We start from the raw sequence: 15,664 nt of genomic DNA on the forward strand, positions 1-15,664 counted from the left end.
CGTGTATTGACTGCAGCAGTCATTCTTGTGCTTATAAACATACTAACCCATCGTCATTATAGTTAGCCATTTTGTTTTGATTTTATCTGATTTGTCCTGTGCTACTATTAAGTTTCCATGTTTTTTTTTGCATTTAAACCTTCCATCCAACATTTCTATTAACAGTAGTGTTTTGTTTTTTTTCCTTCTATTTGTATACCGACGCTAATGACTATTGTTTTATTTCTTTTCTTTTTTTTTTTGGTTGCCTGTGCGATCATCATTAGAGTATGATGCACGGTTAGACATTTGCCACATTACCACAGAAGAGAAACCAGTAATGATGCACCAAGCAGTACTAATTATGGGCATCGCATGTCATCCCTTTTCTATCGGTATTCCATCGGGATCTAGTCGTCCCTAGTCAAATCACATTAGATGCGGCCGACGCAGATGTTGTCGTGGAAGTATAGCAACTACGGTACAGTCAATAGTAGTACGGCCAACGGTAGCAGGTAGTAGTTGTGGTAGTAGTAGTAGTAATAGTAGTACCACCTATAAACAGCTAGTGTACCTATGTTTCTAAACGTTTCGACGTAAAATAAGATTGTTATCTTTTTTGTTGTGTTTTTTTTTTGTGCTCGAAATTGACATTCTGATTATCGATCGTTACATCTTCTACTAATTCCTATTCCAGCACCTGATTGAGATTGTGTTGTTTGCCGTCGTTGTGTGATCTTTTTTTTTTAATCAATTATTTTCCCTTTTCGACAGCAAACATATACGCGCACACACACACATATACACGAGACATTATCCTAGCTCAGTTTAAAACAGATTTGGTCTTTCACAGTTCAACTCCGAAGGCAACATAGAATAGTGTATAGTACACCGAGTTATTTGCTTGTGTTGTTTGTTTTTTATTCCCCAATTTCCAATTCCTGCATGGCTAGAGCTTTATCTTGTTTGTGTGTGAATGAGTGATGACGAATTGTAAAATACTTATCCTTATTTTGTAACTTATGATTGATGTTGATTGATTGATTGATTGTTTGTTTGTTTATTTTGTTTTGTATTTAAGTTCATGCTATCTTTTCAATTTTGTTCATATTTTCTTTTCAGTTTTTCACATTTGCATTTGTCATTTGTTTTTCTTTGCTCTTCTTTCCGAGTTGACTAATCCACGCATTTTTACCTATTTTAAAGTTTTGTATGCTTGTTTTACCTTTATATTCTTCTTTTGTTACAAGCTTTTATTTTTTTGTTGTTTAATTGGATTTAGTTGAGTTTTATATGTTATGTTTTAGTGGAAATATTTATTTTTTGAATAAATGTTTTATTTGTAAAACTTTATGACAAAAAAGAGCAATAGAATTGAACGAGCTCAACAAAAATAATTCTAACAGTAAAAAATATATCAAAATAGCAATAACAAAAATTGCATAGTGATTAAGCATGAGTTTAACACACTTTCAACCGCCGGAAGTAAAAGAAACACACGTATACGAAGCAGCTCTTCCTCAGACGTTGAAGTAATCGGAAAATAATGTTACCCCTGAAAGTCTTCAAAAGAATCATCATGCGTTCCACCTTCCATGAAGCCATAGTGTTGAAGGGCGTTAAAAACCATGAGCACAATTTAATTTTCAATTACCGCCTACCCGGAAATGTTGATTTATCACGCTATCAACAGTTGCACGAAAATAGTGATTAACTTTCGTGTCGTTTCGGGAGGTTTTTTTTCTCTTTCCATTGCGACGAAAGAGAGTGGAACAAGTGATGGGAAGTTTTGAAAAAAAAAAATACGGATATGACATGCCATCGTGGAAACGGAAGTTCTGTCGCTCCCGAAAGTTGAAGCAAAAGTTTAAAAATTCTATAAAAAAGCTTCTGTTGTCGTTGTGTCTGACTGTGGTAGTTTGAAGTTCTATTTCTTTCATGATATGAATGAAGCCGAATACTATTCAGAGGAATGCTTTCCACTGTGTTTTCCTTGCATTCTGGAAGTAGTTTCTCACTCACCTGTTCTATTCTGTGCACGTATAGCGGATCCTTACCAGCATGTCATTTTCCCCGTTTTCCTGACCTTTTGTTTCCAATCTTATTACCCTTACCATTACATTTCGATCACATGCTTTCTGTGATTGTTGCACCGTGCTTCCAGCCATTCATATTTTGCTCATGCACAAGTTACACTTTCCGGCGCGTTGAACGAAACGTTCGTACAAAGACATTCGCCGTAACATCTTGGCGATTGAAAGACGGAAGATTCTTGGGCCGCTCGTTCGTACCGCCCGAACGAGGCATTCACAAACTCATGAATATTTAAATTGCGTCAAGCTTTCTGATGAGCTTCGGTTTCGTGTAACTTTTTGAGAGTGTTTTTTTTTTGGTTGGGCATTTTCCTTCCCTTTTTTCCGCCTCTACGTATATGTTGTCGTTTTTCTTCAATTCCGCCATTTTCATTTTGTACAATTTCGGTTAAACATTTACTGTTTTCGCTTCACACCTCACCGGGCTAAGCACCAATTTCGATGAAATTTTAGCTCAAGCTTTGGTGGTGACCCGAAACGCGATAACGAAGGAAACCCCCAGAGTGGGAGTTTCCACCAGAGAGAGAAAGAGAGATAGAGAGAGAGAGAGAAAGAGAGAGCGAGAGAGAGAAAAAGAAGTGAAATTCGGTTCTGTTTACCGGTGGGTCACAACGCCAAAAGGAAAACGGCTAACGGAATCGCCAAACCTCGGCAACGGCACTCCAAAATGAGCAGTAAAATAAGTGCTTATGGGTGAAAATGATCGCCTAACGATGCTTGGGCATAGCGAAGCGGCCAAATATTGTATGCCAGTGAATTATAAAAAAAGAGAAACAAAACCTGCGGTTATTTCAATTTTGCATCATTTTTCGCCAATTTACTGTGTAACTCGGTTGTTTGCTCGAATCAATGGGAACGTAAGACGCCATCACTCCCACCTTACTGGTAACTACTGATTGCTTTCTCTAAGGTGACATTTTACATCGACATAAAACTCTGCCTTTTCACGGCTAAACCCACCTGGCAGGACCTTTTTTTTTACTCTTGAAAAGTTTGCATTTTTTTATTGTTTTCAGCTAAACATTACTGATTACTATTTCTGTGTTGCTTTCATTCTGGCATATAGAAGATAGATTGTTGCTTTTGTATGTAGATTGTAGCTCGTTGACCTGTAGTTTTTTTTTCGTGTGTGTTTTACTTTTATTTCGTCTCACTATTGTTGACTACACACATCGCTCTAGTTGCGTTTCTAGTAGAATAAAACACTATTCACGTTCAAGATTTGTATAATAGAGAGTATGTGTGCTTACTGTATCTGTCTCTGTATGTGTGTGTGTGTTTGATAGAAATTTCATAACCGTTCATCCCGAGGATCGATGCTGCCCTCGGAAACAAACACTTCGTCAGTAGGCACATATTTGCAATTATATAACTGTTTTTTTTTTCCTTTTTAAACATTCGATCCCATTTCAAAGTTAGCTTCAAACTTTACCAAATTGAATTATCTTAATTTTGACATGACTATATTGCTTTCGCTAAAAACTGCGCCAAGTGTGTAGAAAAATGAAGACAAATTTTTGGATGAAGAATTAGCTACCGGAAAATGAAATAGATGATACAATTTTAATTACGCTACAGTTCATCTCAGTTTGGCAGCTTTGTCCCTTTCCGGGACAGACATATCGAATAAAGAATCAATAACAATTTGCAAAAAAAAAAACTTTTTCTAATCAAGCGAAAAACAGGAAAAATTTGCTACAAAATGGCTGCCGCTAAAGTTACACGCCGTGATTTTTTTTTTTTTGCAAAAACAGAATTGTGCTTGGAAGGAATGTCCTGTCACACCGTCCGCGTGGGGACGGGATATTGTCACGAGAGAATCAATTGTTTTACGTTGCGCTTTTTGTTTTCGCTTGTTCCTAAATATCGTTTCCGATTGGTCCATTAGAGTTTGAACGAGTGAGTGATGAAATGAGGATGAGGAAAGGTTAAAAGGTGTGGTAGTATTACCAATCTACCCTAGCAGTGCTAGTAGTGAGTGAGTTTCACCTCCTAGTTAACACCATTCGTGAATATCCCTTTTTTTGTTGGTTGCTCTACTATCTACAAGCAGCCCGGCATCACACAAACGATCGCATCAGGTTTTTGGACCCGAAAGTGATAGGCTGCACGGTAAACATTTCAGACCAGGCTGTTTTGCCTTTAGACTTCTAATCGTTACTACTTAACATCAACAACTTAACATCAACCCATGCATAACAGTGTTGCGCACCACTGTACACTGTAGTATTGCGTAGCAGCAGTTCGGGAGAAATTTCTGAACGAACTGTTCAAGGTCATGTGGTGTGCATTCCGTTAAAGAAGACCGGTGTGTGTTGTACAGACCACTAAGCAGCGCACTCGTACGGGAGATGCCAGTGAGAGGCTTCAAGCTTGGAGTTGTTCTGGACGGATTGACAGATCGATCGGTGTGTGTTGAAGCGGAAGGTGTTGGCGGTAGTGGAGTGGCCGTGCGCAGAACGAACGCACTGCTGCACGCCCGTGACTAGAAGAGTGTTTCCTTGGACCACTTTCTCGAGGGTCCCGGAATGCAGGGATCGTTCGCCGACAGGGCTGGCGCCGACGAGGATGGATCGTCATCCTCGTCGATCGCCAGTATCGGTAGCTCCAGAATCACAGAAGGACTTTTAATGGTGGTGTTGCTACTGCTACTGTTCTTAATGATAACATTAACCTCAACGCACTGCTGCTGTTGTCGCGTCGTATCCGAACTTCCGGATCGGCTGGTGCTTCTATCGGGTTCGCTAGTGTTCCGTCTACTGCTACCACTCGGTCGATCGTCATCCGGCAGATGTACCGTCACGGTTGGTGGTGGTGCTGTTGACGCTGTCGTCAGCATCGTTGTTGGGGCGCGCGAGTGCGGTACCTTCGGTATGGCCCCGAGCGGTGACTGCCTCGGTTGATTGCTGCTGCTACTGGTGAAGCTCGCACCGTTGTCATTTGGTTGCTGTCTTTCGATGATTGCTTTCGTTTCGATTCGTTTCCCCACGCCCGGTCCACCCCGTTCGCTTGACCTTGTGCCGGTCTTGGTGCCGGAACGGTGGCTAATTGAAAGACTACTTAAATAACTAGTATCGGTTGTCGGCTGATGCAGCTGATGCTGGTGCCGATCGTTGAGCTCGTGCTCGATCTCGTACATGGTATGCTCGCCGGGCCCACCGGACCGTTCGTCCCGCGGTAAAAGTGTCCCATCGTCCGCATCTTCATCGTCACCCTGTGCCAACGTTGACTGTCGCCGGTACAGTGCACCACGGCTCGGACCGACCCGTTGTACCCGCTGCTGCGGGTCTTGTGATTCTTCATCATCTTCGTACGGCATTGTTAAGCTGAGCTCATCACTGTCCGTGCTAAACTGCTGCAGATCTTCATCCGTGTCGGCTCCACTATCCTCACCGAACACCGAATCCGAACCACAGCTCTTCGGCTCCGTATCCTGACAGTCTATCGACGACATCTTGAAGGAACTGAGCGATGCTAAGGGTGCACGTCGTACAGCGCCACCGCTACTAACGCTAGGATGAACCGTGGTGCTGTGATTAATATTTGCGCTATTACTACTGGTATTAGTGTGTACGGTGGCGTTGCGACATTCGGCAACGCTGACCGTACGCGGTTGGTGCAGTACGCTGCCGTTCGCTAAACTAACATCATCGGACCGTCCGTTGCCATAGTGGCGTGTCGACGATGTAGACGCCTGTTGCCGTTGACGGTACCCGAAGCCGTCCTCTATGGTACATCCGATCGGATACTCCGAGATACAATCGATCGTGCTGTCATCGTACATGGATGTAACAACACGCGGTCCGCCAGAAGTTGAGGCTTGCGTTGTGAGCAGCTGTCCCGTCCGTCCCCGGCTTGTCGAAGGCCGCTCGGAATCCGTGCCGTGGATTCGATGGGCAATCCGCTCACTGGGACAAGGGGACGACTTCGGTGTCGCTTCGATGATATTGATGCCAGGGTAGAACGGTTCCCAGTCGGTTGTATCGTCACGACTCTGCTGCCTTGACGGTGACCGCGATATCGGTGGTAAGGAGGAAAGGCCGAGCGTGATGGCGGAGCATCGCCGCTCGAGGAAGGAACTCTCCGTACTGCAGCACGTCATCGCACTGCTGCGGCGAGATTCGTTGCACTGGGAGCAAATGAAACGAAGCGGAATTAGATTTAATTAATACATTGATCATACCGTGTATGGCATCCGGTTCCTCTTACCTTATTCGGCACAGAAAGATAATTGCTTGGATATCCAATTTCGGCGGTAGTGGTAAACTGATCAAACTCATCGTCCGCCTCCTCACCGTCACTTTCGAGCACGTAATCGTCCTGTCCGAAGCTGCCACCCATATTGTAGGCACTGAGTACCCGCGAGGACACCGAAACACTGTTCCGGTGCCCCCGCGTACTGCTGTATGAGAAGCGTCGCGACGGGTTCAACAGGCTGCTGTAGCCGCCACTAATCGAGGACATACGGCGGCCACGACTCAGCATCGGCGGTGCGCTAATGTTACCGAGCGACAGTAAGCGGTCCCGCTGCAACCCTGGATAGTTGATGTTTAGCTCTTCCTGTAGTAACGAGAATGCTGTCGCTTCTATTGCTTCCTGTAGCTCGCGTTCTTCCTCCTCCTGTATGACAGCTGCTGCCACAGCCGCTATCGTTGGATCCTGTACATGGAAATGTAGAAACGTATCATCATTTTTTCCCCCTTTGGAACAATTAGATATGGTTTTGTGTACAAATAAGTGAATGATAGGGAAATATTCACTCGAAGAAAGTCATGCTCTTCATATGGTGGGATCCGCAGGATGTCATGTATTACGATCTTTTACTGCTGTCGCTCCGATTCTTTGAACCAATTTTTAACAAAAAAGGCTAAAATTTTTAGATAAAAAATCCAAAATTTGTTTTACGCTGTACGCTGCATTCCTTTGTACACGCAAAACTTCCATGAGCATTTTTTTGTGCTAGAAATATGTAAAATACGTCATGCTTATCAACCACGAGTTAAACATTAAAACAAAAACTTGATACATTCACACAAGCGCTGTTCAACAATCATATAATAGTTGGAAACTGCAGCAAATGCAAAAGTGAGGTTGATTGAAATGGTTGCATTTAAATAGAAACTTGCTCTTGACGAGCGACCCCAACTCAAGCAAGAATCAACATGAAGGTGAAAACAATATGCTAATTGATGTTGCTCGACCTTTCGCTTGTTTGTTCTCTCGTTCGCTTGGCTTGATTTTGTTTGCAGTTCAGCTTATTGTTTTTTCCCCTTGGTTCTACTTCTTAAATACTGTTGCATTTTGTTTATGACATTGAATATTTTACCGGTGTGAAATGATTTTTTTTTCTGTTTTGCTTCGTAGTATATGCACAATAGCATAAGTTTCATTTGTTGTTCGAACTGCTTTAACAATGATAGGTTTAAAAAATCCATTTATATATGTTTAATTGCATTTTTAAGGGTATTATTTAGTGTCAAAAAAAGAAATGAGAAATACCTTTCCGGTTTTGTTTGCGTTCGCTAGTGTCATAATAAATTATGCACCATGCGTAAACCTACCTTGAGTGCTTTAGCCGTGGACCGCGTGCGGCTCTTGTAGATAACGAGAAACACCATTAGGCCGAAGAAACCGCCGAGCGTGGCCGCTATCCGTACGCCGGTCATCACGTCATACGTAGCGTAAAACTCCATCCTGAGCCGTTCCCGTTCCCGGTCGACCTGCGTTTGGTTGCTGGAGAGACGAAATGACGGTAACAGGGTGGCTTGGGTGGGCTGGATAGGCTCAGTTACCGGGGGTCCGGTCTTGCTGGGTTCGCTTGCCCGGGCAGCGTACGTTACGGGACTGGTTTGGGGTGTTGGACTACCGCAAGAAAGGACCCACCGGTACAGTGACCGCAACGTATTAAACGAGGAGTCGGGTGTTTGAAGGATTATGAGGAGGTTTTTTTCAAGTTGTTGTCGAGAGGAAATTGACAGGTAACGGAAGGGTTACACCAAAAAACAACGAACAACGGGACCAGGAGATAGCGGGGAACGTTTCAGTTCAAAGGAAATTAGATTCAGAAAGAGCGGAGGAGGAGAGAGAGAGAGTGAAAGAAGATAGGACGATATGAAAAAGAAAAGAGAGAAAGAGAGACAGATAGACATGTAGACCCAATGGCAGACAGATAGAATGAATGAAAATAGATGATGAACTGTAAGGGTCAACGCAGTACAACGAGTTGATGCTATTTTTTGTTGTTTTGCATCTTGTGGTTATATCTTTGCACGGTTTGGAAGTGAAAGCAATTAACGTGAGCACGTGCAAAGCGGAGCATGTGTGTGTGTGGGTGTGTGTAGCATAATAAGTAAGGATGTCCCTTTTTAGGGATAAATATAGCGTGTGGCGCCATCTTGTCACAAAAGATTAACATTGTCATTCAGGTGCATGGTTTGTTTGGTTTCTCTGTGCTTATTTGTTTTCATTCTTTTACTATTCCCCGGCACGACTGCTTGAAGCGGTGGTAAGAGATAAAAAGTGAATCATACCCTTGTTTTCGCTTGGACATAAAGATCCCTAACAGCTCAGCTGCGGATCCCGAGGACGGGTCGGGTGATTCTTTCAGCAAAAACCGACAACGCTTCAATTTTTTTCCCTTCTCGCAAAGCGTAACAAACGTTTTGCTGTTGATGATCGGTGCGGAGGGAAAAAAGTGGGTACTCATTCCGAAAGGACGATGATGAAACAACGACACGGGATTAAAGTGGAAAGATTTATGGGACAGTAAATGGCAGATGGAGGCAAGATGGTACACGAGGTAAATACCACAGCTTGATGCTGCTGCCATCAGGACACAGTGAGGAAACAACAAAGAAAGAAAAAAAAGTGAATGTTCCGAGCAAACAGAAGGCAAAAGCATAACGAAGCGCAGCCTATTACGGTAATAGGGTATTCGTGGATAAATTTGGAATTTTATTTTGAGACCCATTCCGGAACGGTGGAAAAATTATGATTGTAATGCCTAATTTATTGACCCCCCGACGTTTACAGCGCAATACACTTTATTGACCGTTGGCATGGAAAGCAAATTTTCGAGGGCAGTATATTAAACACTAGACGATGTAAGCGTTATAATTTGCCGAAAGTCTGCACCCAGCCAACGGTCTAGACGGTCAGGTAGCTGGGCATTACGGTGAGCTAGCTCGTTGGTAGGGGGGACAAAATAAAAGTGCATGAACAAACCATTTCTCGTTAATAAACATATTTCTTCATTTATGTCGTGTTGTACAAAAACAAAAACCTTTTCATCAAAGCTCAAGTGCTTGCATATTTAGTTCATTTATGGAGTAAACGATTTAAAGTAAAAACATGACAAACAAATATCTGGCAAAATATTAAAAATATTTTTTGTAAATGACCAGGCGTCTCCATCAGAAAAATTTTTATGCCGTACCAGGCGTCTCCATTACCAAAGATATTTAAAGTACTAGGCGTCTCCACTAGTATTGAGTAATTGTTCTTCAAAATTGAAGAGTGAAAAAAACTGTACATGACTCAAGTAACATTAACATTCTACGTAACATTGGCTAGCATACGCCCAAATCCGGTTAGTTTGTGCGTCTAATGGAGTGGAACGATCCCTACCTAGTGCTAAACCATCAAAGCCCAAATACAAGCGATTCGAGAACGAAATACGCAGTGACCTTCACACCGGGCGGTGATGCACAAGGTTGCGCTAATGAGATCTCGTACTCGTTGCATCGTAGTGATCAGTGAAATGAACCAATCGACCTCACCGGGGTCAGCGGGTTCAGCAAACGCAACAACATGATAATCTATCCCGGGCACCGCAAATACGGTGTACGGGATGGAACGAAGATTAAATTACTAACCATTTGTATCCGTCGTAGAGCAACGTAGCTCTAGTACCGCGTGTAATGGGGCCCTCGTGCCCCTCGCGACCTTCCCTACCGTCCCCGTGTGGTCATTAATTTGTTAGCAAGGTCGTGTCTATTGGTAGGGAATGAAAATTGTTGCCAGTGCGAGTGTTGGTACAATGCGGTGGGGGTTTTGTGTTGTGTTGAATTCTCGTGAAAGGATGCACACGTGCGCAACAGGCCACAACGCGGGACTGGGAGTGCAAGGTAATTAAAACCGCACGAACAAATCCATAATTGATGGGAGATAAAGAGATAAGATGAAAAGGGAACATTTCGAGCAAGTGTTATATGGTTGGAACATTGTCTGGGGAGCATTTTTTTTTTGTGATAAGGGTATTGATTTCAAAATTTGTTCTTTTTTTTTATTCTCAGTGAAAGGAAGGTAGAGTGAAAGTTGCATGCAGAGTTAATAATAAAAACGAGCTACTTTACTTTGTGGCGAATTTCAAGCGGAATGTAAAGGGAAAGTGGGTAGTAAAAATTGCGTTGCAGGATTGACATGCTCGGATCGAAAGGGATTAATAGGGTGACAAAAAAGTGCATTCGGGAAGGGAGTTGGAAAATGCTTTTTCTTGCTCATACCTGAACTCCGGTGTGATATTGCTGTTGGGTGTGGCCGCGGTAGACGAATGGATGAACAGATCGCTCGTACCGGAAGCTGGTTCTGAACCACCCGGTGCTAGCGATGAAGAACCAAAGGCCGATGGAGCCGACTGAAGCGTTGCCGTTCTTGGTGCCTGCAGCTGTGGACCGGCAGGGGTTGACGGGAAGGCAAGGGACGGTACCGAGTAGCTAGCACCGGTAAAGGAGTCCACTGCCGCGTAGACCGACGAGGACGGTGAGGACGGTGATGAAGGCGTGTAAGAGGAGTAGGATAAGGATGAGGGATAGTACAAGTGCTCTGGTGGATGCACTTGCCGTTGATGGTGTTGTTGTTGTTGTTGTTGCTGCTGCTGCTGCTCTTGTTGATAGTGGTAGGGTAAGGTCGGCGACGACGGATCTGACGCAACTGACCGTCGCGCGGCTTTTCCCATTGCTATGGAAACATTCTCTATATCGGTGTGAAAGAGAGAAAAGACACGATAAACCAGGTCAGAATGGTGAGCAAAAAACCGCTGTAGGATGTACGAGCTAATCAGCGAAAAGAATCGCCAACGGTAAAAAACACACACACACAAACACACATAAGTCAAATGTCAGTCAACACGTGGTCAGTTTTGTTGTTGTTGCTTTAGTAGCGCTCCCAAAGCGATGGTTCATGAGGATGACGTCATGGCATTTGCGTGAGGTTGATGTTATGATTAAAAGGTGCTCTCTTTGTTCGTCTCCTCCACCGTGTTCCACTCAACCAAATGCCGTGAATTTGCTGAAGGCCGAAGTCATAACAATTTTCACCGTGCCACTGGATGCTGTGGCAGCGTGTTGGTTTGTTGATTAGCAGTTAGTTATATACATTTTTCTCTCTCCATCGTCTTTTTTTATTTGTTCATTCCGTTCCATTCCATCACTCGAAAACTAGTTCGTTTGTTAGGAACGTTCTTTTTTTTTATTCTTCTATCGTTTGTGTTCCCGCTTCCATCACTCTCCGATTGGGGTCTTCAATCTGTTTGGACAGTTGCAGGATGTTGCGGTTTACCGTACTCACAACGAAGAAACGGACAGTTTCTGGTGCGGATTAACACATATGCACACAGGGTTGGAACGAAATTGGTTCAAACACCTCACCCTGCTACGGTGCTCATCTCACTGCGATTATCGCAGCACGGTCGAAGTAAACAAAGCAGTGCCTTTTGTTTATATCACAGGGAACTATGTCTATTAACTTCGGTAGGAAATGAGCTTTGAAGTGAATATTTTTCTTGCCACTGCTGGTCCAAAGAAATGGACGGGGTTTTCTTTTACCGCAAAAAAACGAACCTCAATGAGCGCACTGCGGTTAGCTTGAAGTACGTAAAAATTGAAAATCTATTTTCCTATCTTCTTTTGTTGGTTTTGCAAGATTGCCCCTTTCTGTATCAAGTTCAATTTGTTGTGAAAATAAACTTTTAATTTTAAATTATTTATGGACAGTGCAAGTGTTCTTGAGCGATACTTTGTATCAGTATCATAGAATTCAATTTGAAGGCTAAATGATGTGGTGTTCAAATATGTTTAGAAATTTTTAATAAATGTTCTATTATTGTCCAGGGGCGGCCCGGCGGTGTATGTAATAAACGGCGCCAGTCCACACGGCCGACCCGGGTTCAAATCCTATCCGGACCGTCCCCCCGTAGCAGGGACTGACTATCCGGCTACGTGGTAAAAATAAGTCTAGTAAGCCAGAAATGGCCGGCGTGACCTGTAAGGTCGTTAAAGCCAAGAAGAAGATTATTGTCCATCTATACATTAATTAGACACTGGACGTTGCAAGCAATATAATTGACTGACAGCATTTCAACAAAGCTCAAGTGCTTTTATATTTATTTCGTTCATAGTTTTCGGAGTAATCTATGTATGGCAAAATGGCAAAATATTATAAATATTTTTTGTAAATGACCAGGCGTCTCCATTAGAAATATGTGTATGCCGTACTAGGCGTCTCCATTACCAAAGATATTCAAAGTACTAGGCGTCTCCATTACCAAAGATATTCAAAGTACTAGGCGTCTCCATTCTAATAATGGTTTTAAAATATGTTTTGATACATTTAGTTAATCATCTATTAATGTCCACCCATAATGTAATTCCAAACAAAAATCAACTCAGAGTGGCATTTCGACACAACTAATTTGGTGAACGTATTGTACGAGACTAATTTGAATCACGTCAAGCGACAATGCACGGTGCACTAATTATCAATTTGTAAAAGTGGAACCAATTAGCAGCAACTGTCGGCATTCTGCAAATTTGCAGATAAATCACCCAATCCTCAAGCGTGCCTTTGTACTTCCTTTGCTTCCACCCTAAAACAGATGTCACCTTAAAATGGCTCGTTTTCCCTTTCCCTACACTGTCGAAACGAAACAGGGTCAACATTGTTGTCCGGTTTGGTACTAAATATTCTTCACTCTTGGAATTGGTTTGAGAAACGAGCAGTAGAACAGATATTCAAAACGACAACTCGTCCGTAGTTGTACCCTGGATTGCAACTCAGATAAAACCGACCTATCAGAAAGGTGGAACTTTATTCTTCGGATAAGAAGTTTAGCAGAGAGATTCGTGTTTCTTTTGTCGTGCATTGTTACTGTGCAGCGTTAGCCCTGTTGGCCTAACATTTGGGTCAAATTCTAGCAAAAAGTGGGTTCATCTGGCAGTGATTCTAAATGGTTCACTTCCCGCAGGATACACGCATACAAGCGTACGGTGTGTCTCATAAATCACGGGTTCACCGTCCCAACCGTACGGAGACTATCGCTATAGACCAGCTTCGTGCAGATATACCAGCCACACCGAGGATGGCTGTTAGTGCAGCTAGTTATCGTCTATCCAAAAGTGACTCCAGCTTCCAGGATGCTTTTGTTCTCGTTTCCGATGTCACGCTAAATTACGAACACAGAAGAGAGCGAGCGTGCTACACACGGGCAGTGGCGTACCTGACTGGATGCGTACTTCCCTGGATGAAGTAGCTATTCCGATTTGAGAACGTTTGAGAAGCTGCATAAGTGAGTAAGGTCTGGTGGAGGTGGAGGTGGATGGCAAGTTTTGCATCCGGTGATAGATCAAACAGAGAACGAGAGGGTGTACCCATCGGGGTAAAGCACATCCCACCAGTCTCTTGGGTGCCTGTTGATTTTTGAAAGTACACCCAATGTACAAATTACTGCAGCTCATGGTTTTCTGGTTTATGCTTTGCCAACCCGGTAATTGTGCCGGAGGGTTTTATTGATTTATATGAATATTCATCAGTACAGGCAGAAGATGAAAATGTGGTGGTCCAAGGGTTGGTCGACAATGGTGACATGAGCTAGCCCTCTCTCTCTCTCTCTCTCTCTCTCTCTCTCTCTCTCTCTCTCTCTCTCTCTCTTTCTCTCATAGTCCCGTTCAGACCGGGTGGTTTGTGCTTGGTTTAAACATTACGCTACACGGTTATTAATTCAATTATCGTGTCCCATACACAAAAACATCGCTCCACCGCTGTTTCGGGGTAACATGTTAGCTTGGGCAGCAAACGGCGGTACGATAATACCAATGATCGAGCCAAATTAAGGGATATCATCGGTCACGGAATAAGTCAATTAACTTCAGCACCAGCTTGTTTTAGCCCCTGCTGTAGACCCGCGGGGGCTTTGATCGTGTGAGAATGCAAAAACAAAAGCACGAGTAAATGGGAAACGGGGCGCTTAAATTGTTGCAAATTTGATAATGGCGATAAATATACATCGATAAACGTCGGCCACGCTGAATTATTCATCCGGTAACCATTTGCCATTTTGCAGCAAAATTTAACCCCGGACAAAAACCGATGCAGGGGAATTAATTGCATTAATTAACCCAGTCTCGGTGGAAATTATAAAAAAAAATGTTTTGTGATAACGTATTAAAAAACAAAATTGACAAATGAGGTAAAGGTCAATTCGATTTTGAAGTTAATCTTATGATTGTTTTGATGTGGTGCTTTTTGCAATAACGTCAATGCTTTATTGTCATATGGATGACATTTATTTGTACCTCGTATCCCTGCATCAAGGCATCAATGACAAATTGTCGGGACGGATCATTTTGGTTTGAATATGCATGATGAATCGAAAAATCGATCATACTATTCATCAAACTTTCCCAAGCACAGTGTAACAATGTGGCGTACTGATTTAATTTCATGTTCCACATTTCGTACCACTTATCGCATTCGGAGTAGGTTTCGTTACCATGAAAGTAGCTAGCAATAAATCACATCGGTTTCGGATTGTGCCAATTGTACCAATCACACACTCAACAATCTTGCAATCCATTGCTTCAAATGTGGAAAGTTCCTTCTGTAGTAAACTCGAGTGTAACTCTTTCTTTCCTCGTGGTTCACCATTCGACGAGATTCGATTGTGTGCAGTTTTGGGTGTAGGAAGATTTTCCACTTACTTTACGGCATCGAACAAAAAAATCTTCATCCTACCTTACCACATAAACCGGTTGCAGTAGAGAAAGCAAACGAATGCCGCACTCGTTAGATTGATCACAGGTTTAGGATGAAGGTTCGCTCCGTTTTGCGAGCGTACGATCTCTGGTATGCGAACGGATCCGAATTGCATTACTTCGGGTGATGTAGCATAAAAGGAAAGTGAAAATTAAATTTGCCACAAAATCCTGTAAGAAAATCGATAACCTATCCACCTGATTTGAGGTAAGAAATGGCAAGCATCATGAAAAGTTGGAGATGCAGTTAAGTACTTTTTGTTTTTTTTTTAAGATTATACAGCTGGCTATAATCAACTTTAACAAAATATTACATTTTCTTAAAATTTTCTTTTTTTAAACAAACATAATTATGTTTTGTTACGTTATAATTAAAATCATGTTCTATAAAGTTTATAAAGATATGGTAAAGAAAAGTAAAAAAAATATTTTGTCTCATCCTTTTAAAATTTAATTTTCCATACATTTTTGCCGTGGACAAAACCGGTCGGAAAAATGTTCTAATAATTTGCCATATTTGTATTGGTATTAATGTTGGAATAGTTTTAATAACAATAATTACAA

At 42.5% G+C, this 15,664-nt stretch overlaps 1 protein-coding gene across 6 annotated transcripts in view; it reads right to left on the minus strand.

Annotated features, from left to right (window-relative positions):
* Positions 1-4,356: 4,356 nt before the first annotated feature.
* The window catches only part of LOC125775158 (uncharacterized), an 84,390-nt gene continuing 73,082 nt past the window's right edge, over positions 4,357-15,664 (minus strand). For 5 of the 6 annotated variants that reach the window (XM_049445685.1, XM_049445688.1, XM_049445684.1 and 2 more), the window contains exons 4-7: positions 10,577-11,045; positions 7,634-7,934; positions 6,282-6,731; positions 4,357-6,201 (exon numbers count right to left, since the gene is read on the minus strand). In XM_049445685.1, the coding sequence (XP_049301642.1) occupies positions 4,558-6,201; positions 6,282-6,731; positions 7,634-7,934; positions 10,577-11,028 (2,847 nt within the window). In that variant the 5' untranslated portion in view covers positions 11,029-11,045 and the 3' untranslated portion in view covers positions 4,357-4,557. The remainder of the gene's footprint in view (positions 6,202-6,281; positions 6,732-7,633; positions 7,935-10,576; positions 11,046-15,664) is intronic. The other variant, XM_049445689.1, reaches the window with a different exon arrangement.

The sequence above is a fragment of the Anopheles funestus genome, chromosome 2RL (genome assembly GCF_943734845.2).
Source record: "Anopheles funestus chromosome 2RL, idAnoFuneDA-416_04, whole genome shotgun sequence".
In the NCBI taxonomy this organism is placed as follows: domain Eukaryota; kingdom Metazoa; phylum Arthropoda; class Insecta; order Diptera; family Culicidae; genus Anopheles; species Anopheles funestus.